This window comes from Melospiza melodia, chromosome 2, assembly GCF_035770615.1.
Source record: "Melospiza melodia melodia isolate bMelMel2 chromosome 2, bMelMel2.pri, whole genome shotgun sequence".
Classification (NCBI taxonomy): Eukaryota; Metazoa; Chordata; class Aves; order Passeriformes; family Passerellidae; genus Melospiza; species Melospiza melodia.
The window spans coordinates 63810902-63838224 of record NC_086195.1 but is presented as its reverse complement, the minus strand read 5'-3'; the positions used below and the strand labels follow the sequence as shown (position 1 = coordinate 63838224).

Below are 27323 nucleotides of genomic sequence, written 5' to 3'. Positions count from 1 at the left end.
CGCCGTGCCCGCCGGGATTGGGGGATCTGTGCCCGAGTGGGCAAGGGTAGCTTAGGCTGCTTCTGCAGGCATCACCTGCCGTCTTCTCTGGTCCTCTGGGGATGATGCTTTCTTCCCGGGATTGTAGGATCATAGAATCATGGAATGGCTTGGGTTGTAAGGATGTTAAAGATCATTTAGTTTCAGGCCTCCTCTGGAATTCAGAAGAAATTCTTCTTCATTGAAATGGACTACCCAAGGAGGTGGTGGAGTCACCATCCCCAGAGATGTTCACAAAATGATTGGATGTGGCCCTTGCTGCCATGGTCTCTTTGAAAAGGTTGATGATTGGTCAAAGGTTGGATTTGATGCTCTTGGAGATCTTTTCCAACCTAAGTGATTCTGTGACTGTGTGACATTTCACTTAGATCATGTAGCTTAAAGCCTTGTCCAGTCTGAACTCGAGCACTTCCAGGGATGGGGCAGCCACAGCTTCTTGGGGTCCTCGAGCAGGATGGGTAGGATCAGAACTTGTCCTTCAGAGTCTAGGATTCTCACCTGGTGGTGTGAAGGGGAGGGCTGGAGTACTCAGCCCCATGTTCACCACCTTCCTGAGGAGGTCCCATGGGTGAGGAAGGGTCAGGATCTCTTTGTGGGGTCAGAAACCACAGCCACCTCTCTAGCCCCAGCATTCCTTCTGGCATTCTTGGTGGGGTCTCCTCACAACCATCCGCTGGTTCACAGCTATCTGCAGCTGGAGACCAAGGGGCACAACCAGAGGAGGTGAGGTCCCCTGAAAATCCAGACCCATGCCACAAAGAAAGCTGTTCTTTAATTATGACACTTTACGCGTTGGGCACAAGTCCGCAGGCAGTTATTCCTGAAAAATAACCTCCTGTTGCCCCCCAACAGAAGGTTGAAAGACAGGGTACACAAAAATGTGCAACTGCTGACACCACAAAGAGCCAAGAGATTGGCAGATTTTTAAAATATAAGCCCTTTATTTTTTCTGCCGGCAATCATTTAAAAATAGTGTTTTCTGGAGAGCTTCTTTTCAGGAAACTGCAAAGATGAGTGCCATGAGAAAAACATTACTTCAGAACATGTGATAGGCAAAGGCTTGGGGAGCTGCAGCTGTGCCTACGGTGTCAACCTCTGACTCTTTATGGTTGTATCTAGAAACATATGAGACAGGAGCACCCTGTCAGTATCCACAATCCACAATTTGGGTGCCACAATCAAAGCCAGTGAGCAGTCAGAGGAGGCCATCCAGCACATCTGCTGTGTGCAGACCTCCTCAGCCCATCACTCCTTCTACCACAGAGAACCTCTACATGACCTTTGTTGTATCATGAAGCTGCAGAAGGCAGAGCAGCTGGAGCTGGTTCCACTGCTGCCCTCTTTGCACTCTTCCATGCCACAAGAACTCCCTCAGAGCTGCTCCTGATGCCCAGCACTGAGCCCACCTCACCATGTCCAGACCGGCATCTTCCAGACTGTGTGACCAACAACTAATCTGCTCATTCCAGGCCTTGCACCACAAGCTGGTACAAACTCTCCTCTTCTGAGCCTTCATTCTGGTTGGATGGCAGACACTATTGCCTTCAGGTGATTAGCCAGACTCTTCTGCCATCCACGTAATTTTCCTGTAAGCCTGTGAGGTGATAGGCCAAGTAGATTGCTTCTGACTCATTGCCAGCCATCATGTATCCATGACAGCCTCTCTTCTTCAGGAATCATCTGATTGGGCCAGAACCACGGATAAGAGTCATTACTCACTTGATGTGGTCCCCACACTAATGATAATCATAGGGGATAGTACTGCAACATATTCTAGGCCTTCAGGTAGTAACTACCTGCATTAATAATCCAGTTTTTCCTTTCATAATCATGAAAGGTGTGATGCCTAAATCAGATGGTGACTTTACCCCACAGAACTGCATTGCTGAGACATGAGGCTATGGGAAGTGAGGATGCCACTGTAAAGCAGGGGAAAGTTGTGATATTGGGAGGACTCAGGTGGGAGGAGGTGTGATATTGGTGAGTGGCTGGTGCTGCAGAACTGTGTACCCCTCAGGGTATTACACTTGGTTCTGCTCCTTGATTTAGAAGACACAGAAATAGACTGCCAAGGTGCTGTTGCTGCTGCTCACCATCTCATATCAGGGGAAAGACCCACTGTTTGAGTCCTGAACCTTCTTTTGGTCTTGATCATCCTCTCCCTACCAGCCAGAGCTGCAGAAGCAGCATGATTTGTCTGAAAGAGCCACTCTCACACAGGCCTGACTGTGTGAAGGCCAAGCCCAATGGCAGTGTCCCCAGAAGGCTCCAACCAAGCCTTTGGGTACTTTGGGTAGTCAAACCTATGGGGTTGAATGTAGAGTGCCCTGGGGAAGCAGATCAGTGTTTATAGGTGAGCCTGGGTCTGCAGCCCTGCTGTGCTGTAGGGTAGGTGGTATAGCTGTAAGAGACCAAACAGAGGTAGTTCTCTGTCCTCCTTGACTCAGGCTTGAGGATAAAGTATCCAGCTCCTTCTTCACTGTGGACAAGAGGATCTAGTCAACATGCCAGAAGATATTTTCATGGTTTCTGAGTCTGTAAAGCAGATTTCTTTCCAACGACCTCCCGCAAGACACTGTATTCAAAGCAGGGTTCTTGCTCTATAAGAGGATGTTGTCATTTTTGACCATGCTGAAGATCTACAGTTTTTTTACTTTTCTCTGATATTGTCTGTATTTATTGTCCAGAGCACTTGTGATGCAGCTGAGGCCCACAGGCAGCAGAGGCCAGTTTTGGCATTCTGTGGTCCTACATATATTCCGTGGTCATACAGGAATTCTGCCCCTAAGCAAAGATGGGCACATACGTCCTTCCAAGGAAAAACCATGCTATTTCTTGGCCCCAGCCCAGCAGGAGGAAGAGGATTGCCCGGAGCCCCTGAAGGGCAGGCCAGCAGTGGGAGCGCTGGAGCTGCGCTGAGGGTGCCGCTGTGCTGTCCCAGCCAGGCGGCTCTGGGATGTGTGTTAGGGGAGGGCTGCTCGGGCTGGATGTGTCCCCAGCCAACCACCCCTGCTTCACCGGCTGAACTCGTCTCCTGTCATCCCAGATGGTGCTGTCGGGACGGGAAAAGGCATTGAGGACACGGCAGATGTGCTTTGAAAGTGTCACTCCCAGTAAGTGCCCCCTGGATAGAGGATTGCTTGTCAAGGACACAGCGAAATTATCTGCTTCCACAAAGGATCCCCAGGGCTGTCTGTCTGTCCGTGCTTTCCCAGAGAACACTCTTCCCAGTCTTCCCACTGCTTTCCAGGTGTGGTTTCTGAGTAAGAGACCGCTCCAGCATGGCACAGCACAGCAGTGAGCCTGCCCTGATGCAGAGCACATCAGGAAGTACTGGGATAATGTTCCATCTTTAATCTTAAATCTGATATGTGGGGCCATATGGTATTATAGCAGTGGCATTAATTATGTATTTATGTCATCTTTTTGGGATAATAATTCAAAGATGTTTGATGAACAGGTTCTCTAGTACACTTCCATAAATATCCCAAAGTTGCTTGCTTCATTCTTTTTAACACTATTTTCATCTTCATTCAGCATGTTTTTGTGGCTGTGAATTGCTTCCTCTGATTTCAATGCAAGACACTTCGTAACCTCTCTGAAGCCACTCATAATTCCAAGGAAAAATACTAAAATGGTGTTTTATCTCTTCCACCAAAGCCTGAAAGCCAAGAAATTTTAAACTTCATAAAACTGGGGACATAAATACATGTCTTGGGCACTATGTTGTTAAAAGCCTGAAAGGGGTTTTCAAGTTTCTATATTTTCTCATTTCCCCATTAAATAGAGGGCCTTATCTATCTATCTTGGTTCTCCTAAAAATGCTTGCAGAAGAAACATCAAGAGGGGTCCTTGAAAAGGGATTTGTTCTCAGAATGCCTTTAATTCTGTAGACTTTCATTTTTCTTAATATCTTTTTAACTCAAGTGCCTGAGGCTTCTTGCTTTCCTTGAGGATGATCCCAGTTCCCACCCCCCAGAAATCTCAGAAGTGCTCTTCAGCAGGTCAGAATTGAGAAAACTTATCTTTTTTGACAGCTTCATTTCGGCTTGATTTTTTAAAAGTTTGAATTAACTTGTGAAGACTATAAATTTTCTCATCTCTCTAAATCAGAAAAGAGCCCGGGGGGACTGGGGGGGTCTTTCGAGGAGGACATTTTCTGCGGGAACAAACTCGGAGCAGCTCCTGGATTGCAGACCAAGCCCTCGGAGGGGTCTCAGGCAATCGTTTTCCTGCCTCCGGGGCCAGGAGAGGTCTCTCGGCTCTGCGTGGCCAGGCCGGGGCTCCCCCGGGGCTCCCCCGGCTCGGTGTTGGCGGGCCGGGCCCGGGGCGCTCGGCAGCAGAGGGCAGCAGAGCCGGCGCTGGGACCGGCCTGGTCCGGGGCCAGGCTGCTCGCAGTCCTGCTTTCTATTCCCCGCTCCTGCCTCCCGAGCTCCCTCCTCCTCCTCCTCCCCCGGTCCCGCCCCGGCTCTCCGCCGGCCGCCGCTCCGAGCTCCGCCGGGCTGCGCGGGCAGCGGGAGCGCACGGAGATGTGAGTCGGGCTCCGGGCAGGGGCACGGCCCTGGGGGAGGGTGGGGGTCCTGGGGCTCAGACCTTTCCAGGGAGGAGAGCAGGACAACGGGGCTGAGCTGCTGCGCTGGGCAATGAGCTTGTCCCGGAGGAACACGGAGGGCGAGGGGGGAGATGCACAGAATGAGAGATAAAAAATGTGAGTGCCAACTTTTGGAGGCATGAGTGGTGAGAGGGCTGCCCAGGAGACACTGGCAGGATTGCTCCACAGCAAACGGAGCTTGAGATCTTCAGATCCTCGCCAAGGATCCTAAACTAGTGATAACCCAAAACAACTCACTGGCCCGGGGTCAAGGGGGACCAACCTTCTCCTGTTTCTATAAGAATCAGCCCTACAACTTCTGGGGACATGCAGACCTTACTCAGGGAATTCACCCATGCTCCTCCACGCTGCTTCCTGGGTTAATGAATTTCTCTGTAGAGGCTAGTACAGTGGCTTGCTGGAACCTTGCTAGTGCTGGTGTCTTCATTTCAGCTGCCCTTCTTGTTCCTGAGTGATCCAAGCCAGGAGCTGGTCCTGCAATCAGGCTTCCTGTGTTTGCATTCCTCTGGACAGTGCACAAATCAGTTGTGAAGTCTCTCCTGATTTTGAATGACCTAATTTTGTGCAATGTCATCGTTTATTTGTTGTATTCACAGGCGTGTTCCCTGTCTCCCATGGGTCTTCCTCTTTTTTGGAGTGATCGGTTCCAGTCCTGTCCCAAGAGGTTCTCCCTTTTTTGGGGAGATCAGATCCCCCAATTATCCCAAGCCATATCCCAACGATAACATCAGCAGCTGGGATATCCAGGTCCCAAAAGGCTATGTGGTGAAGCTGACCTTCAAATACTTTGACCTGGAGCCATCTGAGTCCTGCTTCTATGACTATGTTAAGGTACGTGCACAGACTCCTGGGCCAGGGGGTGCCTGGAGATGGCAGCCCAGGGGCCACCACGTGCAATGGCTCCTCTTCCACCAGGCCTCATCTGATGCTTCCCACAAAGGAAAGGGAAGGAGTTAATGATAGAAATGGGAGGAGCAAACACTGACAACTCATGGTTGGGTAATATCAGTGTGTGGGGCAGGCTCAATTTTTTGAGGCTGCACTGATTTCACCTTAACTTTGACAGATCAAAGCAGACAAGAAGGACTTGGGCAGATTTTGTGGCCGACTTGGGTCGACCACAGGCAATCACCCGGGAAGAAAGGAGTTTGTATCTAAGGGGAGAAAGATGCACCTGCAATTTCACTCTGATTTCTCCAATGAAGACAATGGCACAGTGATTCCCTACAGGGGCTTCCTGGCATCCTACAGAGCTGTGGGTGAGTAGGAAATACCCTCAGCATGCAGAAGGAAAAGCCTGTGTGGCTCCAACCAATTTCCCTCCTTGCCAGGCAAATAGAGATGCTTCAGCCAAGGATATGGATCTCTAAGTACTGTAGAGCAGGGAGGTTTAACACTTTCTTCCCCTTGCCCCTTGACTTCCTGTGTCTTCAGATCTGGATGAATGTGATCCTAACAATGCTCCCGAGAACAATGAAAGGCCTCAATGCCAGCACTTCTGTCACAACTATGTGGGTGGCTACTTCTGTTCTTGCCGGATTGGCTACCAGCTTCAGAGTGACCAGCACTCCTGCAAAGGTAAAGAGAAATTTTATAAGATCAGAGGAGCAGGTGGGTTGGGAGAAGTGACTTAGGAAGCAGATGGCGGGGCTGCAGAAGGCACATCCCCACGATGTGACCTGTCCTTTCCTCCTCTTCACAGTGGAGTGCAGCAGTGAGTTGTTCACGGAGGCCTCTGGGTACCTGAGCAGCCCCGAGTACCCGCAGCCCTACCCCGAGTCCCTCCGGTGTAACTACAGCATCCGTCTGCAGGAGGGCCTGTCCATCGCCCTCAGGTTCTTGGAACCCTTTGAGATTGATGATCACCAGCAAGTCCACTGTCCTTATGACCAGCTCAAGGTACTGAGATTAGCAAATTCTCCTTCCAACCCTGCTGCCAGACCCAGACAGGAGTTATGGGGACACCACTATTAAGAGGAGAAATATGGGATCAGCGCAAGCAGAATGCCCCAGCACAAATGCCCCAGCACTGTCTCCCCCTCAGTGTATTTAATTACCACTGTCCTGAGGTCAGAGGCTCTGGGTCATAGGCCCCTGTGAGTGAAGGAAAAGAACCCATCCTTCTTCCAGTTTAATTTCCCTTTGATTTAATCTCAGGGACTGATAGGTCTGATTCCCAGATAAGGGAGACGCAGAGCTTGTGCTGGATCAGTCTGTAGTTCTGATCTGTCAGTGAAGGCATCAGCAAAGACGGGTCTGACAACCAGACCTATTCACCATCACAGGCATTGGTAAATTTGCTCTGGGTTGAAACAGGCATACTGAGGCAGAAAGGCATGTGTGCTTCTGTTTCTGTGATACATCTTTTCCTCATCAGATCCAAGCCCGAGGGAGAGAGATTGGTGAATTCTGTGGCAGGGAACCACCTGGCGTCATTGAAACCAACAGCAATGAGGTGGATATACTCTTCCTCACTGATGACTCAGGGTTCAGCCGTGGCTGGAAGATCCACTACACCTCAGAGAGTAAGGGATTTCTCCCCCAGAGGCTACTACAGCCCACTGACACTGTTTGCTAATCCCAGCCTAACCTGTCCCACTGTCTCACAGAAATACGATGCCCACAGCCTGTCCCTCGGGATCAGTTCACCATCATCAGAGACCCGCAGCCTGTGTACCAATTTCAGGACTATGTTGTTGTCAGCTGCAAGACTGGGTATCACCTGATGGAGGTGAGATCCCTTCTCCACTCCCTTCAGCCGTATTCTCTTTTGTTTTCAGTTCGTGCCTTTCACTTTTGGTTGAACTTCCTCTGGAGATTTCACTCATGGCAACCTCTTGTCCTTTCTGTTTCTTCTTTGCTTCTCTCAGCTTTCTTCCAGTGCTTTCTCTTTCCCCAGCTCTCTTCCTTATGCAGTTACTCTTTCATGAAGCCCTGGTAGAAAACTAAAGACAAAGATCCCAGGAAAAGTTGGTAGACAGGAACACCCCTTTGGAAGGATATGAAACCAGAAGATGAAAGCAGATGTTACCTGCCTCCCTTGCCATCCTATTGCCAGGGCTGGGTAGCACCTCTGACTCGTTGTGGGTTTATAGCTGCTGGCTGCTGGCATCTTGACCTGCTATGGAGAATGTGTAGCCCTTGGCAATTACAGTATAGAGGGAAAAGAGGAGACAGCAACTGGAACAGACTGCAGAGGGGCAAATATTGGACAGCAGTGAAAAGATGGGCACACAGAATAATGTTTAGATGTGGGGAAGGAATTAGAGGCTCTGTACAACCAACAGATGTTTTTCTCTCCCATGTAGGGTGACAAAAAGCTGATGTCCTTCACGGCTGTCTGCCAGGCTGATGGCACATGGCATCAACCCATGCCCCGCTGTGAAGGTGAGTGATCTGAGAACGGGAATAACATCCTCTGCTGTGGCTTTCCTCCTCCAGGAACCTGGGAAATTCAGCCTCTCTGACTCACTTAATCCATAGCCTCATGGATGTGCTGTCTGAAGAACCTATGAAGGTCCACCACTGATTCATATTTTTCTGCTTGCAAAAATTCAAATGTTTTTCCTCCCTTACAAAAATACCTAAATATCACTCCCAAATTACTATGATATTGCAATATCTAAAAGCAAAAGATCCTAATCCGGGATCTCTTTTGGGACAACCTCTCTTTGCCCACTGTCCTAACTGGTCCTTCACATCCTGGCCCCAATGCCCAGACTTGCAGTCAGTCTCCTGTTGATTCATGTTTTATTTTTTCCCCTTTGTTGTAGTTGTGAACTGTGGCAGCCCCGAAAACATGACCAATGGTGCATTCAGCTACCTTAAGGAGCCTGCAAACAATGAGTACCAGTCGGTGATCGCATACCGGTGCAATGAGCCCTATTACCACATCGTCACCGGGACGGGCGGCGGTGAGTCCTGATCCCACACGGACACCACGGACACCTGTGCCTGGAAAGCCCTCCCACATTTCCAGTTAGAATCGGCTCTTCTCCCCAGGGTTAGGGCTCATGCTTGCCTCCTGTGAAGACTCTCCAGTCTTTTCTTGACCCTGCAGCATATCTCTGGAGTCTTCTTGTCTCAGCCTATTCCCACCCTGCTTCATTCCCAGAGCCCATCACATCCCTCTTCCATGCTCCCCTTAACTTTTGCCAAAGGTCTTATTCTCTCAGCTACAGTTGTGATTTTTGGTTTTTTTTTCTAGTGGATTTCATTCTTTTCCTAGTGGATTTCATTCTTTTCTGGTGGATTGCATTCTTTCACTGAAATTCAGGGCATGGTGCCTGGGAATCACCAAAATTCACAAAGCTCACTGCATCAGTCTGAGTTGCTACAGAGGCAAATAAATAAACACACATTCTGCTCCAGTGCAGTGCTGTTTAGCTCTTTGGAATATTGTTCAACTTCAGAGATATCTAACAGCTAAATAACATACTTGCAGAAAAAGCTATTTTAATGCAGCACCTCAGAAAACTTAAGTCATCATTCCAAACCATTCACATTCCTTCTTTTTACACCTGAGACATTGCTTGATGACGCAGGACCTTTGATTCCAAGAACAGCATAAGGAGATCATGATTTCCTTGCCTTGGTTGCTCATTTAGCCTCCACAAGGAAAAAAAAATTAATCTGAATCAGTTCCTAGATACAGTTACCAGCATAGATACATGGTTGTGCTGGAGAGAGGTGACATGCTACTCAAGAGTTCTTTAAGTTGGTATTAATGTTGAATTTGATTATTCTTGCATCTGAGTTTAACTCCTTCATATAAATTCAGAGATCAGTCTCATCAGAAGAAAAATCAGGAGCAAGCAAATATCAGCTGCAGCCAAATTCCTGTTGCAAGTCATCTTAATTTAATCAATTTTGAAAGAGAACAACAAACACTTTCTTAGAAACATTTACTTCAGCGTTAAGACAAATTGTACAAAAATTATTTTTGGTCACCAGCACAAACTTTCTAAGAAAAGCAAGAGTGTTGGAGGTAGTGGAGTTTGTGTTGAGAGGTGACATGTGAAGTTTAGCTGACCTGCAACTTAGGCTCAGAAATAGATACCTATCATGTACAGCACCTGACTCATCTGGTTCCCATTTCTGGGACAAACCACCTTGTCCTACTCTGCAAACTACCGATACCAGAAGTTTGAATCTAAAACCCATGCTTTTACTACTTCTCTCTCTTCTTTGGGCTAAATAAGGTTAAACTGTGCTCTGTACACCTGTGGACCCAGTGAAGATAAGACTTCAAGCAGATGGCCCTTCAACCTTTTCTTCTATAGTGCCTGCTTTACTGCTTTACTGCAGCTTTACTGCTCCCCTGGAACTGAGGTCCTGCTTCAAAATGTACAGACAGAAACATCTCACACCCTACCACAGGCAGCTTCTCCCAGGAAAGATGCTTTGGGATGGAAGGGCTAAGAAACCTCTTGAAAATATTCTATTCTATTCTATTCTATTCTATTCTATTCTATTCTATTCTATTCTATTCTATTCTATTCTATTCTATTCTATTCTATTCTATTCTATTCTATTCTATTCTATTCTATTCTATTCTATTCCATTCCATTCCATTCCATTCCATTCCATTCCATTCTATTTTCTCACCCCATGCCTGCAGGCCTGGGTCTCATTCCCTTCCCTCTCATCCTACAGAAAGATTCACCTGTTCTCCTGAGGGAACCTGGCTGGATCAAGATGGCCAGAAGAGAATTCCATCCTGCTTGCCAGGTCAGTAAAAACTCCGACTTCACCTGGTATTTTCTGACTCATGCTTACAGTCAGTACAAAAGTGGGACAGCATGCAGTTAGGGGGGTGAGAATAGCGGTATCTGGCAGGGAAAAGGTAAAACTGTCCGGAAAGCCAAAATAAAGTGAAATCAAACAGTGATGGTGAGGAAAGAGAGAGAAAAGCCAGGACAACAGAGGGTAGGTGTCATGTTCTTGTGTTTCTTCACAGTGTGTGGGAAGCCAGTCCATCCCGTTTTTGAACTCCAGCGGATCTTGGGTGGCAAAGCAGCAAAGAGAGGCAATTTTCCTTGGCAGGCTCTGACTGGCATCAATGGACGAGGGGGTGGTGCGCTCCTGGGCGATCGCTGGATCCTGACTGCTGCCCACACCATCTTCCCCAAAGGAGGAGTACAGAACAATGTGAGCCTGGAGCAACTGGCAGAGGAGGCTGACATTTTCCTTGGCCACACCAACGTAGACGAGCTCCACAAGATGGGTAACCACCCTGTGCGCAGGATCTTTGTCCACCCGGATTTCAACCCTAAAGATGAGCACAACTTCAACGGGGACATAGCCCTGCTGGAGCTGAAAAACCCAGTAACCCTGGGCCCTACACTGCTGCCCATCTGTCTCCCAGATGCCACCAACACCTCGTTCTACACGCACGGGCACATGGGCTACGTGAGCGGCTTTGGTGTGGACAAGAACCGCATCTCGAGCGATTTGAAGTATGTGAGCCTACCAGCAGTGGCTCAAGAGAAGTGTCAGAGTTGGCTAGACAGTAATAAGAAAGGTATCCCAATGGTTTTCTCTGAGAACATGTTCTGTGCTGGCTTCCTGGAAGGCAAGAAGGATACCTGCCAGGGGGACAGCGGGAGTGTCCTCACGGTGTTGGACAGGGAAAGCGGTCGCTGGGTGGCTACCGGCATCGTTTCGTGGGGAATCGGCTGTGGCACGGGCTACGGCTTCTACACCAAGATCCTCAACTATCTGGACTGGATCAATGGGATAGTAAAGGAGGACAGGCCCTAGGTATTGCTGTCCTACTACCTGAGCACCACTAGCATATCAATTTCCAGACACAGCAAGTCATAGCCAAAGCTTTTCATGATGTCCCAAAGGCTTTTTGAATGCGCAAAGCATGTAACCTTCATCATGAGCACTTCTGAAAGCTGCCATCCTGTTTGGTTGTACCACTGGCAGCTTGGGAGACGCTTTTGTGGGTGTTCTGTCTCATACAAATCATATAACCGGATGAAGCCTTAATTGTCTCAGGAAATCTCATGGCAGCAAACATGTTAAGGTTTGAAATGCTGATGATATCATGAGACTACTGCAGTCTACTTTTGTACTCTCTTTTGTGGGAAGGTTGCAGGGGAGAAGACTTCCTTGAAGGATAGGGTAGTTTCTGCTGAGTACAGTGTGCGTAAGCCCATTGGCATCAGTATGAGTCTGAATATTAAAATACTTGCTGAATAAACCAGGTGTTTCACGTTTTTTTTGTCTATGTTTTTAACAACTGAATACTTTTCAGCACTGGTAGCAACTTTTGTGTAAGATTGACCTGGACTTTTGGACTTTGTATAGGGATTGCTTTACCTACCTACTAAAGTGTTTCCAGTTCTGCAATGGCATATGGCAGCTGCTTATCTGTCCCAAAACAATCATTAGATTACACGGCCTGAAATCCCAGGTGGCTTCAAGGGAGGCAAAAATAACTTGCCTGTGTGATGCCACATTCCAAAACCAGGGAAGGCAACAACCAATCTCATGGAGAAGGGAGCTCAGGAAACTTTACTGATCAGAAGTTGAGGATGGATTTTTTTTTTTTATACTATATGAAATAAAGCTTTAGCTGCAGGACAGCAGCTCTAAAATGATGCTCACTCAGAGTAAAACCAACCTCTCTTGTGTTGTGGGTATTCTCTGGAGTTGTCTTCTTAACTACTTTTTCTACTGCAAAATGCCCTACTGTGTTCTTATGACTCACTGAGAGAAACAAGATATAAGATACTTGGTTACTAGTCAAACAATCCAATAATGTTTTGCTTGTTACACAAAACTGAAGGTGCTTCATGTCTTGGTTTCAAGAGACAGGTGTCTGCTAAGGAAGGCAGGAGCTCCCCTAAAATGGAAAATGTAAACCCCTTCCCTCCGAGTTGCTATAAAATTTTAAATTTAAAAGCTCTCAGGCAAAAAATATGGGAGCAGGAATAACAGTTCTTTACTAGGGAAGAAAATAAAAGAATAAAATAAACAATGCAGTAAACTAAAACAACACTGACAGAGTCAGAGCACAACCTGACGCCCTGTTGGTCACGATGTTGGTAGCAGTCCAATTGGGATTGTGGCTGCAGCTCTCCTGGAGTGTCAGGTGTGGTTCTGTTGGAGCAGGGATCCTGTAGAAAGGGTGTAGTCTTCCTCTGAAGATCCAGTGGAAGAGGCAGCTGTTTCTCTGGGAAATCCAGTAGAGAAGCCGTGCTGGTGTTCCAGAATCTCCAGATTATATCTGGGTAGGAATGCTTGGCTCCTCCCTCCATGCAGAGCATCTCACAATGGGACGTTATAGTTCTTATCAGTCATGCAGTGACATTCAACAGCCCATTATCAGCAGATGTCTCCCCTGAGAGAGGACTGGATGTGGAAGAGATGAGGAAAACTGCCCACTTAACAGAAGACCACTGCCACACAGATGGCAAATAAAATAGAATTTGCCTGGCAATCCAGGACACTTCAGCTGGGTGCAGGATTCCATATGAAATCTCCCAAGAGCTGTACACAGCCTCCTCACCATTTCTTAAACTCCTATAAAAACTTAGGCAGGAAGAAGATATCTCTGTTCACTCCACTGCTGACAGAGCTTCAGGGAAAGTTTTTGAGATCTGGGGACAGTCTGTTGTGGCACATTTCCAGTGCTGACCCACATGCTAGGAAAAAGCCCAGCTGGAAATTAAAGTATCTAAACACAGCAGTTAGATATCCCCTCTTAGCTTTCTCCTCCTCAAGCTGAACAAACCCAGTCTTTCGGTATGTGCCATCTGTACCAGGTCCCTGATCAGCTCAGTGGAAGGAGTCTGTAAATGATATAGGACTTTTCAGAGCAGAAAATACCTCTAACACATGTCAGGAAATATTTGTTCCCTAAATCAAGAGAATGCAGTGTTTTGGGAGAAAAATCAAGTTTTATTTATTTTCTAAATTAAAAAAAAATTTTAAAAAGCCTGAGAACAGGTGAATGAAATTCTTTTGAATGTTTGTTCTCTGCAGCTTAATTCAGAAGTCTGAATCCTCATTGCTGGTAATGGTTGATGAGTGAGATGAAACCATCTCAGAAGAATTTTATAAAGACTCTGGTAGAGAGTGAGGTACTACAAGTTCCAGCTTGATGAAAGCTAGCAGTGTCAGAATATGATTAGACATTTGATTTAGGGAGTTTCAAGGAGAACCAGGTCTAGGCTGAGAAGAAGAAAGGCATTACAGACACAATAGCACATTGCACAAAAGGCAGTTTGGACATTCTTTAATGCTGTTAGATATTCTGAACTGGTCAGGAAATATATAAATCAGAAACTAGGCTCTGAATCTTCCATGGGAACCAACCATTACTCTCTCTCATCTTCATTGAAACCTCCCTGTCAGGTTTCAATGGGGCACAGCTAGGTCTTTTCCAAGTGAGAAAAAACAGGACAGAAAAAAATGAAAGGAAGCAGAAGTCTCTTTTATTCAGAATAATGTCTCCTTTTTACACTACTATGAGTGGAAGAAGGAGAATTTCCCTTCCCAGACACGATGATAGTGGGAGAAGCAGGTCCATACCCCTGGCTCTCCGCTCAGCCTAGACAGGATGAGTTACAATGCGTTACATATTGCCCATTGGATACACAGAGTGCACAGTGTCACAGCCAGCCCAGACGTGCAGCCCTCGCGTTTGGAAAGGGTGACGGTGCTGAGAGGACCAGCAGCTATTCCTGCCAGGCTTCCTCGCCCTCGTGCTGGCGCACGGTCTCTCTGATCCAGTCCAGGTACCGCACCACCTTGGTGTAGAGGCCAAAGGTGCCACACTTTGGCCCCCAGGAGATGAGCCCCGCCACATAGTACCGGGTGGCATTCAGAGGGTCCTGGATGGCATAGGCCCCACCACTGTCCCCCTGGCAGCTGTCCTTGCCACCGCCAGCACAGATCATATTGTCTGTGAATACGTAAACGACTGAGCCATCGAAGCCGTCTGGTTTCACAGACCGGCACTTGTCCATGCTCACCACGGGAATCTGGGCCTTCAAAAGATCAGCAGGGAGCTTTCCTTTCTCTTTCCTGCCCCATCCAGCAATGTAGCCCAGAGTCCCTTCTTCCAGCTCGTATTCAGGAGATTTACCAGGAAGGCAGATGGGTGAGATGTCTGGACCCATCTTCACAGGATTCCTCAGCTTCAGCAGTGCAATATCATTATCAAAATCGACCCTGCTTTCTGCAGGCTCCTCCTTCCAACCGGGATGGATGAAAGAAGCTTCTGGGATAAGCTTTTCAGCTTCCTGTGTCAGGGAATCTCTACGAACATTGATTACCCCAGCATACATGGTGGGCTTGTCGTACCCCTCCAGCACGTGAGCAGCAGTCATCACCCATCTGTCAGAGATGAGCACTCCGCTGGCTCTGGGGTTATTGAAATACACCTGCCACGGAAAGTTCCCCTTTTCTGCACGGGTGCCTCCAAAAATCCTCCCTGTGTCTCGGATGGGATTGCTAGGCACCCCACAGACTAGAAAGAAGAGAAAGAAAAACGGGAGAAAGACAAGATGGGAGAATTAGCAGTTACAAAATGAGGGTTCTTTAGTACTGCTAAAAAGCCCACGGTCCCCTCCTTCCTGTGTCCTCGAAATAACTTTGGAATCTGAGTAACCATGTTTATATTTTATGCCACGGAGCTTGCAAATAGTATTTACAGAGAAATCAAAGAAAATTCTAGAATAAATACCATCAGCACTCAATTTAGATTTAAAATGCTCATTCTCAAATTCAGTTTTCTGGAAAGCAACTGTCACCTTGACAGTGTTAGGTATATCAAAGCTTGCAATTTATTCGCCTTCTAGTTTTTTTTCTTTGCTGAATTATGCTCTTTAGATGAAGTCTTTGAAAAAATACTTACTTCTTATAAATATGACACTGCTCTTAAAATATGTATCTTTTTGGTTTGGTTGGGGTTTTTTGTTGTGGATTTTTTGGTGGTGGTGGTGGTGGTTTTTTGTTGCCTTTTTTCGTTTGCTTGGTTTTGGTTTTGGTTTTTCTTTTGCGAACTCCAGATACTCTCAGGTTAAGAGGTCAGGTTTGTCACTGATGTTTTACCATTTTGCCTCTCCATTCTATAAGTATGTAAAATCTTAAGCAGTAGGGGATCTTATCTGTGGGTCTTCTGAGTGCAAAGATGTTCCATGTTTTTTTGAACAAAATGCTCAGTAATATTTTGCAGAATGTTAAAAATAAGGATATAAAAAAGACTGGTCATTCTGACATTGCTAGGAAACTGATTTCTTATCACACTGTCTTGTTTGCATTAGTCAGAAAATCACAGATTAAGGAACTATAGCCAGCAGATAGCTTTTAATTTGCATGAAGCAGAATTTGTTAAAGAATTTCACATAATCATGGGAAGATTTATGCTGGAAGGTACTTCTCAGTGCATTTAGCTCAACCTATTCCTCCCTAACTGCCCTCCCCCTGCCTTCTAACTCCAAAGCCAGGCTACTCAGGGGCTTTGACAGGTAACTTCTGCTCATCTCCCAGGGTAGTGATTAGCCAGCCTCTCTGGACAGCAGTTCCAGTGCTCTGGGGGAGCATTTTTCCTTAGATACAATCAGAATTTTCTTTGTTGCAACCTGAGCCTGTCATTGCCTTTTATTGCTGTGTCCCACTGAGAAGAATTTTGCTTCATGTTCTTTGTAGCCTCCTCTTGGGTAGTAAATTCTCTGAGCTTTATCTTTCAGTTTGCCTTTCTTACTGTGTACTTGTATAATCCAAACCACTGTCTAAGCTGTGACTGGACTTTTAAGAGTGTTGAATCTCCTCCACCTGGATCTTGTACTTTGCCAGTGAGGATCTGGGGCTTTGAAGGGGTGAACAGGCATCATGTACAGCTAGGACAAGTCATGCTGCCTCCTCTATGAGGGTAAACTGAGCAGTACACAGGGTTTAAAATTCTCTCTATCAGCTGGAAGTTAAGAAAAGAAAAATACAGAGGTGAAATAAGCAGTGTTCTTCATATGCTGCATGCACATAGAGTATTTGGTAGTACCTGGGACACATTTTGGTAGCTTTGTTCCCATCTCTTCATTGACCCATTCTCCACTGGCTGAGCACCGATATACCGCTGGGAAAACATGAGAGGAAAAAGAATTCCGTAAGGACACAGTCAAGATAAACACAGGGTAAATAACACTACTGTACATGATATATCAACATTCTTATTTCCAAAGCAAGCACAGCTTGGTAAACATTGCTGTTATCTCCCTACCAGGGTGCTTCTATGCCTTTTTGGGAGAAACCTCATTTAACAGATTTCTTGAGTCCTTTACTTTTCCACCAGAACTCTGTGTTACATGTGACAAAAACCTGCATGGTTCACTCACAAGGCAAACAGAGAGAGGACTTGCTAATGAATTTAAGGTCAACAGCCCAGGCACTGTTGGAGTGTATTAAACAGAGAGGCAAAACTAAACTACTACAAAACCAGTCTTGTCCTGATAGCACAAAATCCCAGCCCCATGACAGTGCCAGAAGCACTTCTTGGGCCTTTAACCCAAGGAATATGACTGTGCAGCAGAGGCAATGCTCACCATGCCCTTTGTTTTCCAGGGTGTAGTAGGGTGTCTCACACTCATAGCGGACAGCAGCTGTGTACAGAGGCTCCTGGAGTTCGGAGATGTATGAGGCTTGGGCATTGTCAACATTAGGGGGATCACCACAGTTCACAGCTGTAGAGAACAAAAAGGATCAAACACAATCAAAGGAGCACCCTCACTCAACAATGTGATTATTTTGTATGACAGGGAACAACTCAGCTTCTCTAATCCCTGTGCAGTCACGGGAGCTCACTTTCTCTGTCCCTTCAGCATGCTCACATCCCAGTATTTCAGCATCCTCCTAATCTGGAGACACAGTGGATCTAGAGCCTAAACACTCATTCCAATTCCCTTCCCACAATACAGACACAGGTCACTTACGAACACAGCTCAAGTGGGAGTTGCTCCATTCACCATTTTCCTCACAGCTGGAGAGAAAACTTGTGATGCTGTCTCGTTGCTAGGAAATAAAACATATGATCCATGTAAGTCTCTGGATATGAAATACATCTGACACAGGTGCTCCAGTGGAGGGGCCTCAAAATGCTGCAGTGGCTGGAAGAGGATTCCTCTTACTACTGCTATGTTGAAAACCTTGGGTTCCCAAAAGTACTCAGGACCCCTGATGGGAATGGCCTCCAGATGTTGCTGAGCAGGCCAGAGAGGACATATGGTTTTTTATTTCACTTACCGTCACTATTTCGTAGCCTTCCACACAGGTCACCTTCACAACATCCTTTAAGATATATCTGTCCTTCTTTGGGTCAAGAACAGAGTTGGAGATGACACTCATGGGACAGGTCACAGCTTTGAAAAGATAGATGGAAATCAGTGGTGAACTGGTTCGAGATTCACTCTCCTTCCAAGCTCCCAAGCTCTTTCTCCCCAGTGATGTTTTTCCCCCAGTAAGCAGGCATACCTTTACTCAGTACCAGCAGCTGTGAACATGTTAACATGTTGTTGTGCCACAAATGTGACCTGGGAAAAATCCTGTCCCTAACTCATCAGCAGTGACCACATTCCCAAGGGTGTACTCACGGTCCCCATAGTAGCGTATTTTCCAGCCTTTGTGTTGTATGCCCTGGTCTGTCTGGAAGATTATGTCAAGAATGTTGTTCCTGGTTTTGATTTCAGAAGGACCTGGGAATTTGCTGCCACAATAGGGACCAAAACGCTGTTTTCCAGAGACAATCTGTGAAGATACCAAACAAGATTAAATGAGAAATGCCAAATGTATTGAGAGAGCAATTAAAACACACACTCAATGCATACATATGCAAATGTATTCCCACAAACTCGAAAAGACAACATAACTGAAAATAAAGTTAAGCAGCACCAAAGTGTTCTGAATATGAGGAGATGGATGGGAGACAGAGCACCCTGACCCCTAAGCTCCCTGGGCTGCACACCTACAGTGAGGCTGTCGTGGCAGATCCCGTTGGAGTCGGCGGGCTCCAGGTCGAAGTCGCCACTGCGAATGCTCAGCACCACGGAGTAGCCCGGGCTCAGAGCCACTCGGTAGTCACAGCGAGAGTTCTCCGGGTACTGGCTGGGATAGTTGGGGCTGGCAATCTCCCCTGTTGGCTCAGTGAAGACATTCCCACTGCAGTTCACTAGGATTGAGGAAGGAACATGAGTAGGATTCAGAAAGGATGTCCATGTGTGCACATGACAAGCTCTCCCTCTTCTACTACATTCCTAGTATGCTCAGCTACCTGCAATAACCATGGCACAACACCCAGGAACTGAAGCTAGGGCCACTCTATCCAGTTAGCCAGGGAGATTTAGGCTTCCTTTCCTCATTCTCAGGTTCTCATATTACACTCCTTCAACATGCACCGTTTGTGATCTTGCAACTTTTTGGTTCAAGCCAAGCAGGCCCTTGGTGATTTTTTGTCCTTATGGAACTTCCCTGTTTTGTCAGAGATTTAAAGATTCACAGATAGCAGTAGAAGGGTTTCCATCATAGTCTTTAAACAAGGTCGTTCAATAGTTTCTTATTTCTCCTGACACAGAAATAGAAATAGAATTGTTAAGAATATATTAATAGAAATTCCTCAAACCACTGTCTACTGCAGCTCAGATTTGCACTGGGATAGGTTTTTTCTCCCAAAATATACCTGTCATAAATGCCTGAGAAGATTGATAAAGTCTTCCAAGTGCAATATCTCACTCTTGCACATCTCTTACCTCCACAAGTTTTGTTATCTTCATAGAGGAAATAATCTGGTGGACAGCTGCAGAAGTAACCTCCAATATAATTATTACAGTAATGACTGCAGGGTTCATCCACAAAATCCATGCACTCATCCAAGTCTGCAAGTGTGAAAAGTTGAATCAGCCAAATTAGGAGAGGGCCCTGAGGGAAGGAGATATTGAAGCAAACACTAGTGGACAACAAGGAAAAGTATTTATACTGGCCATACTGGAATGCAGCTCTCTCTACTAGGATCTCTTTAAATAAGGCATTTCTGTAAGAAAAACTCTTCCTGTCACCTTTCCTCCTAGCCTGGAAACTACAGAGATTCAGAGGAGGCTGTTTTAACCTTACCCACTGCCACGTAGTAGGCAGCAAAACCAGTGAAACGCTCCTCATTGGAAAAGTCTGATTGGAATCTCATAGTGAGGCTGTTGTAAGGGACACGAAATTCCTCCACAATCCTGGAGTCAGGGGCACGCGGTTTCTTCTGCCCACAAAGCACGCCTTCGACATAGCCACCAGACAGGATCTGCAGAAGAATTCAGAGACAGCTCACCTCGCTACTGCAACATCTGGAATTATCAGCGCTTGAGTCTTTCAGCTTTTAGAGATCAGGTGCAGCCAAGTGGAGCCCCTGGAGAGCCAGTTTCATGATGTTCATAAGACACTTGAAGAGTGTTCCTCCTACTGTCTTCCTAGTGAAATACTTGCCTTAATTTCTCAGATACAAATTAATCCACACTGTTTGCTGTTAACATCTCTTCTTCAGGCCCACTTGTCAAAAAAAAAAAAAAAAAATCACCAAAACGCTATTTCAAAGCAGTAAAACTAACCATGACAGTCCACAGAGCAGCCTAACAGGCTCATTGGTTTGCTGCAAAAGGGCACAGGGGTTACTACAGAGCACACTCATCCTCCAGTCCCACCTTCATCCTCCTCAAAGGTGTCTTGGTGCTGCACTTGACCTTACTGCCCCTGTTCACACAGCTATGGCAGGACAGGATGGTCGTGTTTCTGTCTATTTGTGTGGAAGTGCTTGATCTTTTGTGCCTTGTGGGACAACAGAGAGCAGAGCTGGCTCTAAGAAATCTGTGGTGCATGGATCATAAAAAAAACTGTGGTGCAAGGGACCACAGGACCTCATCTGATTGGCCACTATCCCTACACAGATAGATTGTTTTTAACCTCCATCCTTTCCAATCAATTTCTGTTTGCAATAAATCATCTATGTCCACTCATCGATTAATTCCAAATAATTTCAGGCACAGACAACTATTGCCCTAAGAAAATGGTCTTTTTACACCTACACTTCAATGGCAAGGAATATGCACTGCCACACAGGGATGTGTCAGTGATGGCTAAGAAGACTTTTCCTAAGAATATGGAGAAACATGGGATGGGGGGCAGAAATGGGACACTCAGTTGGCAGCCAACACTCATGTGGTTATAAAACAAACTTGAGCTGATTTCATGGCTGCTAGTGGAGACACAACCAGCCATTTGGACTTCATGGAGCTCAGAGCAGGAAGGCTGTGCATAACTCCTCTCCCAGCTCTGAGCTGTGTGCACAGCTTTGCTGTTCTGTGCTCTAAGCTGCCTTCTTGTCTTTTTCTCACTCAAGAACACAGACAGTACCTTCACAAAGTCATATTCGCAGTCCTGTGATGGTTCAAGATCCAGATGTGTGAAATAGAGGTGAATGCCATATCCCAAAGGGACCTGGATGTGCCAGGTTTCGTTGGCATAATTGGGATAGGCCTGAGGATAATTGGGTGACAAGATCTCTCCATACATGGAGGCTGCCTCAGCCCAGACAGGGAGACAGAAGAGGATCAGGGACCTGAGGAAAGAGAAGGGAAGGTGACATGGCAGCAGTGTTCTCCATTTTCATGTGTGCAGAGCCCCAGTGAACAGCCAGACTTTGGCTGCACATGGCATGCAGCAGAGCTCCTGGCTCCCGAGTTTCAAAGGCCAGTGCTGTGGCTGTATGGGGCTTGTCTTTTTCCTGCAGCTTTTCACACAGGAGTACAACCTCAGTCGTGCTCTCTGCTTATCTCAACCTCTGCAGGATCTGGTAAAGCTGCAGGAGCTGAACACAGGGATCATAAGTGCTCTTCCTTACTCATTGCCCTGCTCTGGAAGCTATTTGGGCTATAGATACATTCAGATTTGAAAATCAATAGAGTCTTATAGGGCAAGCACATGATTTATAAAATACAATTACTAATAAACCTTGCAGTTTAATAACTCACCACATCTTGGAAAAGCAGTTCTTCCTTTCTGAAAACCTTCAGGAATTGGACTTTGGAGTTATGCTCTGGGACAAAAAACTGTGATTGGTTAATGTTGTCTGTATGTTTGTGTGTCTGCTAAGCAGGTTGAAAACCCTAAACCCCCACCCTGGAGAGACTAGGTTAAGGTTTTGCCTGAAAAGCAACTTTATATCTCTGCCCCTTCCTGCACAGAGCAAACCCAAGCATCAAGAAGGGAGGCTGAGATCCATAAGGACAAAATCTCTCTCTTGATACTCACCAGTGCTCTCCCATTGTGACCACCAGTGAATCCAGGCAGCACGCTGGTGCACAGCAAATTAAGACAGAGAACACATCCCCCAGGAGTACCCAGTCCGTTCTTCCCAGCGCCTCAAAAATCATGCTGAGACCCTGAGGTTGGGAAGAACCTTGTCCTCACTCTTCTAGCTGTCAGAAAACGACACTGGGGAATATCCTCCTCTCTCATTTATAATGCCTGCAAAATTTACCTTTTCTCCATAGTTCACGTCTGGTTTCCTTGTCTCTTCTCTTTTCTTTCTCTGCTTTTTCTTCCTGTGCACACCCTCCTCCAAACGCACCCAAAGCCGAGTTTTGGGAAGGGAGCTCTAATTCTCAATATCGCAGCACCCTCTGTCTGTGGGATGCGGCTTCCAGCCTTCCCTCTAGCGTGAGATGCTGGCTTCGAAAGCTCTCGGCAGGAAGGGGAATTCCAGAAAGACTTGCACAATCCTCTTGGCTGAAGTTGCCGTAGGGAGCGCACCAGTCTGGCTGTATTTTCGGGAAATCAGGTGACTTTGGGGAAAAGGGAGGGGAATAGAGTTTTCGACTGCCTTCCCTCCCCTCTTTGTTCCCCTCCCTTTTTAAAGTTGGGAACAACATCCAAAGAATGTAGAAAAGGGAGAGTCCAATGTTTCTGCACAGAAAACCCTGTTTGATCATCATGTCCAGAGATTGTTGCAGCTCAGTCCTACTGCAACCTGATGGCCACAGGGCTGCTGCTACTGCTCCTCATGGGATGCTTCAGAGACCCTTTTTTTGGGAAAAAATAAGGAAAAAATAGTGGCCTATTCCATGTTGAGCCTCTCTGAGGCTACCAGCAGAAGGACACATGGTTTTGCTGGGTTCAGTATGGGGACGCATTTAGGACTAGTAACACATAACTACATTTTTATTTTCCAAGTGAGCTTTGTGTAAGAAAGAGCACGTTCATCATGTTCATGTTCATCAGACATGCCCTGCAGCAAGTTAGATGCAAGACCTTTGCAGAAAGGAGTTCAAAGACTTACACTAGGTAGGACCAGCCCAGCCACTGCCCACAAGCCAAGGCCAAAATGCAAGCAAAATTATCTGTCACTAATACTCTAGAAACCCCCTCCTCCCAAACCAGCTGCACAGGGACTGGACTATAAATGAAAATCTAAAATTCCATTACAGCTTCTACCCTTTACTGCCAGCACAGCACACTCCAGAGCTTGTTTTAGATAGGAAAAAAAAAGTGCTTCAAGTTTCAACAGGCCATAGGCAAAGTGCATTAGCACAGCCTATCTGAAAGAGTCCTTTTTAATGTCAAGGGGGAGAAACACCTCCAGATGAATCATAAATTACTTCATTGTAGTCAGGATAAAGGCTTTGCTGGAAGAACATGCCTAGTCTGTTTTCTTTGTCAAAATGAGAATGGAAAGAGAAAGAAAACAGAGTGTCATCTCCCTTCTGATGTCTCTTGGGAGCACAGCTCAATGTTTTGAACTGGAATTTTGAGAACAGGAAAACAGGGATGAAAGATACACAATAAATCTCAGGAAGATGTTTTCTCCTCTGAGCTGTGCAATGTAAAAACCCAGTGAGTGACTCTTCAAGCCACAATCACATTTGAAAAAGGGCATGGTGGAAATAAAATGAGTGTGAACTGATATATTATGCATGTCATTTATCACAAGGGAATTCTGTATTTTCATATAAATCTGACTCAACTAATCTGTAGCAGTCGTTGATTCATATGTGTATGAATATTCATAATTCTTTAGAAATTAATTAAGAGATATGTATTATTAATCAATTAATTTCTATTAATTAAGAAAAATATTGCTGAAGATAGTTAAATAAAGAAGTAGCTGCATTTTATCTGGTCACATATCTGTATAATGCTAACTATTTGTGCAGAAGACTGGTAATATTGATACATTTACACTGAATATATATACAACATTTGATTGCATTTTCTTAAATCTGTGTTTTTTTAACTCTTAAGATGAAACAGTTAGGTAATATATTTCACAATTTGCTACAGCTATGTCAGATAACAGTTTAAAGGAGGCAAAGTCATGTCATTAAGGTTAATAAGTGATAACATTAAATTCACCAATGCAATATAACTCTGCTCAGAGGCACACACATTCTCTTAAATTCCTAAATTACATGACCATGTACCACTTTTCCCAAATTGCATAAGACAACCCTTTCCTTAAAATGACTCAGAGTTGTGGAGCTGTAACCTTTCTGCCAGATGTTATGAAGCACAGCAGTGTTCCAGGTTTCATAAAATTACCATTTAAAATGGGCTTGACTGGCTTGTCTTCCCCCAGGAAGTTGGGGAAAAACTTTTTTTCCCAAGTTCTTAAGAAAAGCCACACATCTCCATCTGGAAACACTGAGTCAGAGCATTGAAAAAAAAGGGCATAAACATCAAAAGAGAAAACAACACTAACTAAGTGAACCGAGGGAATATAAGTGGCAGGGAATCAAGGAAATAGAAGTAAGAGGTAAAATATCCTCAATTTACCAAAACCTTAGCAGTAATTTGCCTGTTTCCCATTCTGGCAATAAGAGAGTTCTGTGGGTTTCCTGCACCCTGCGCTTCCCACCTCCCTCTTGTGACCCAGGCCAGCATTTTTGCCAGTCATTAAACTGAGAGCCTTTGATAAACCCCAGGAAAACGTGGCAATGCAGGTGTGTTCTGAACTGTTCAATACAATTCCCTGATTTCCACCTCTGCAAATTGTACCAGGGGGATTTTCACCAGAGTCTGTTCACCTCTTTTATTCCCTCAATCACTGAGTCTCATTGCAAAGCTTCCACCATCTCCCAGTAAAATCTGGGGCTTGGGAACACTTTGCTCAGTGCACTGAGATGCCTGCTGCCTTCTGACTTCCTTCCTCTACACCCCTGGGTGTTTCATCCATTACAGTAAAATATTCCTGAGTACTTGTGCTTTCTTTCACTGAATTATGAAATGGTTTGGATTGGAGGTGACCTTCAAGGTCATCTAGTTCCAAACCCCCTGCTATAGGCAGGGATATTTCCACAGACCACGGAGGGGCTCAGAGGTCCATCCAGCCTATCCTTGAGCACTCCCAGGGATGGGGCATCCACAGCTTCTCTGGGCAACCTGTGCCAGTGCCTCACTATTGTCACAGCAAAGAATTTTCTCCTAATATCCATTCTAAACCTATTTTTGTTCAGGTTAAGGCCATTCTGCCTCGTCCTATCACTATTTGCCCTTTCCAGCTCCCCTGTAGCCTATTTAGGGGGGGCTGTAAGGTACTATGGCGAGGAAGGACCCTTCTCTTCTTCAGGCTGGGCAACCTCAATTCTCTCAGCCTCGATACCGCTTGACTGCGAACTGCCGTGGCGACATTCCCGCGGCAGGAGAAGCCGCCGGTTCTCCCGGACTGAATCCCGCCTCGCCGGTCCCGGCGGCACCGAGAGGCGGCAGCAGAGACCGGCGGGCCCCGCGGAGTCCCGGCCCCGGAGCGCCCCGCCCGGCCGCAGAACGGGTGTCGCGGGGGGAATTCCCCGGACCCGGCCTGGGTGACAAATCCTGGTCCCCGCACGGAGTGTCCGAGCCCACCCGCCGTGACCGGGGACACGAGCTGCGGATCCGCGGAGCGGGGCTGGGGAACGGAGCCCGCGGCGCCCGAGAAACGGGGTCTGGCGGCGCACAGGACAAGAGAAGGCGGCCTCAGACTCGCCAAGGTTTAGGCTGGATACTAGGAGGAATTTCTTCTCTGAAAGAGTGATCGAACATTGGAACAGGCTGCCCAGGGAAATACTGGGATCACCATCCCTGGAAGTGTGCAGAAAATGTGCAGGTGTGGTGCTTAGGGACATGGTTTAGCAGTGCACCTGGCAGTGACGGGTTAATGGCTGGACTCAATGTTCCTAGAGGCTTTTTCCAGCCCTAATGATTCTATGATTTATTTGTTCAGTAATCTTCACACTGAAAAGGTGACATGATTTCAAGTATACTATTCCTTTCCTGCCTCCAACATCCACCAAATTCCAGTTTCTCCATCTCTCTGGTTTATCATTCACCCATTCCTAGCTTTTTTCCCCCTCTGGCTCCACGGCCACCAATTCCAATTCCATCCTTCTAATGAAAACTTATTTTCATGTCCTTCCCTGCCTGTTATTCCAAGGAGTCTCTCTTCTCCCTCTATACTTCATCTCTTCCTAATGGTTATTTCTCTCCCCACCCTCTCTGTGCTTGTCCCTTGACGTGGTTGTTGACAACAGCAGACTTCTGTCATATTTAATTTTATTCTGACTCTGGCTTTTCCAGCATCTTCCTCCTCCCCATCAGTGTTCAGCCCTAATCCCACTGCCCAGACAGACACCTTGCCCCAAGTAGCCAGCTCCTCTCCTATGGCCGTTTCGATCAGGATAGGCTCCTGTGCCTGCTGGGAGTAGAGGCACTGTCAAGGCAGGGCACAACATTCCTGTTCCAGCTCCTCAGCACACAAAAAATGGTCCTGGAAGGAAGAAATGGTCCTGGAAGGAAAGTCTTGAACAAGCATCTGGGATCTTGTGGCTCTGGTGCGTGGGAAAGCTGCGTGGAGCCACTGGAACACAGTCAGTGGAACTGGATTTTCAGAAGCTTCAGCAGCTGCATTCCCACTGTGCCTCATGGAGCTCATGTGAACCTCGAGCTTCACATTAATGCCCGTGCCATGTTACGAAATGATGGTACATCTAAAGGACAGTAAATCAAGAGTTATGGCTGCCACCCCTCCTCCCAAGGACAATGCTGCCTTGACTATTAAAATAATAATAATAATACTGCTGAAAAGTACTGGTGCACTCATCGTGTTCTGACACTTAAAACCTACTCTCAGAGCTACTGTGCTGGGCCTCCGAGTGACTATCAAGAGTTTAATCTAAACAGGTCAAATATAGCAACATTTCAAGCAACTGGAAACAATCTTGCAATGGAAATTGTTGGGCAACCTCAGGAACAGATGCTGCTTCTGAAACTCTTTGACAACAGTAAATTACAGGACTAAGCAGATCGTTTCTTGTCAAACGTGCCTTGAGCAGGGTCAGACAGCCGTCACGCTCACATAGAACTGATTTACTTGGGAAAGTGGCCTAAACACCATAAACACACAACTGAGTGTAGAAGTGAGAGACAGACATGCCTTGACAAGCCAGTCCTCAGGCTTTGCAAAAAATTTGGCAAATTTGTCCACTAGTTAGGGTGGACAAATATAGCAACCTGTTTGTAGAGTCTAACCTGACGGAGTCAGCTACCCAGGAGGGTTTTTAAACCCTTGTTATTCATCTTGTCCTGCTACTCTGCGCCTTACTCTGCCTTCAGGGGACTTCTGGAGGAGAAGGCCAGGCTCTCCCCTTTTTCACAC

General features: G+C 46.4%; 2 protein-coding genes across 4 annotated transcripts; one reads left to right on the top strand and one right to left on the bottom strand.

The window, feature by feature from the left end:
* Window positions 1–5203: 5203 nt before the first annotated feature.
* Window positions 5204–11877, top strand: C1R (complement C1r). Its single transcript, XM_063148532.1, has 10 exons — window positions 5204–5482; window positions 5718–5910; window positions 6086–6229; window positions 6354–6550; window positions 7029–7176; window positions 7261–7382; window positions 7960–8038; window positions 8425–8565; window positions 10307–10381; window positions 10611–11877. The coding sequence occupies exons 1-10, from the start codon at window positions 5219–5221 to the stop codon at window positions 11411–11413; spliced, it is 2166 nt and encodes a 721-aa protein (XP_063004602.1). The 5' UTR covers window positions 5204–5218; the 3' UTR covers window positions 11414–11877.
* Window positions 11878–13886: 2009 nt separating this feature from the next.
* On the bottom strand, window positions 13887–22395 carry C1S (complement C1s). 3 transcript variants are annotated; one of them, XM_063148531.1, is made up of 12 exons: window positions 22176–22393; window positions 21667–21744; window positions 21050–21254; window positions 19766–19943; window positions 19405–19530; window positions 18628–18827; window positions 18253–18406; window positions 17906–18021; window positions 17596–17674; window positions 17209–17346; window positions 16668–16742; window positions 13887–15137 (listed from the first exon to the last, which is right to left on the bottom strand). In XM_063148531.1, the coding sequence occupies exons 2-12, from the start codon at window positions 21669–21671 to the stop codon at window positions 14344–14346; spliced, it is 2070 nt and encodes a 689-aa protein (XP_063004601.1). In that variant the 5' UTR covers window positions 21672–21744; window positions 22176–22393; the 3' UTR covers window positions 13887–14343. The 3 variants fall into 3 exon arrangements, with proteins under 3 accessions (XP_063004601.1, XP_063004600.1, XP_063004599.1); XM_063148530.1 differs by having other exon boundaries at window positions 21667–21731; window positions 22176–22392; XM_063148529.1 differs by lacking the exon at window positions 21667–21744 and having other exon boundaries at window positions 22176–22395.
* Between the last annotated feature and the right edge of the window lie 4928 nt (window positions 22396–27323).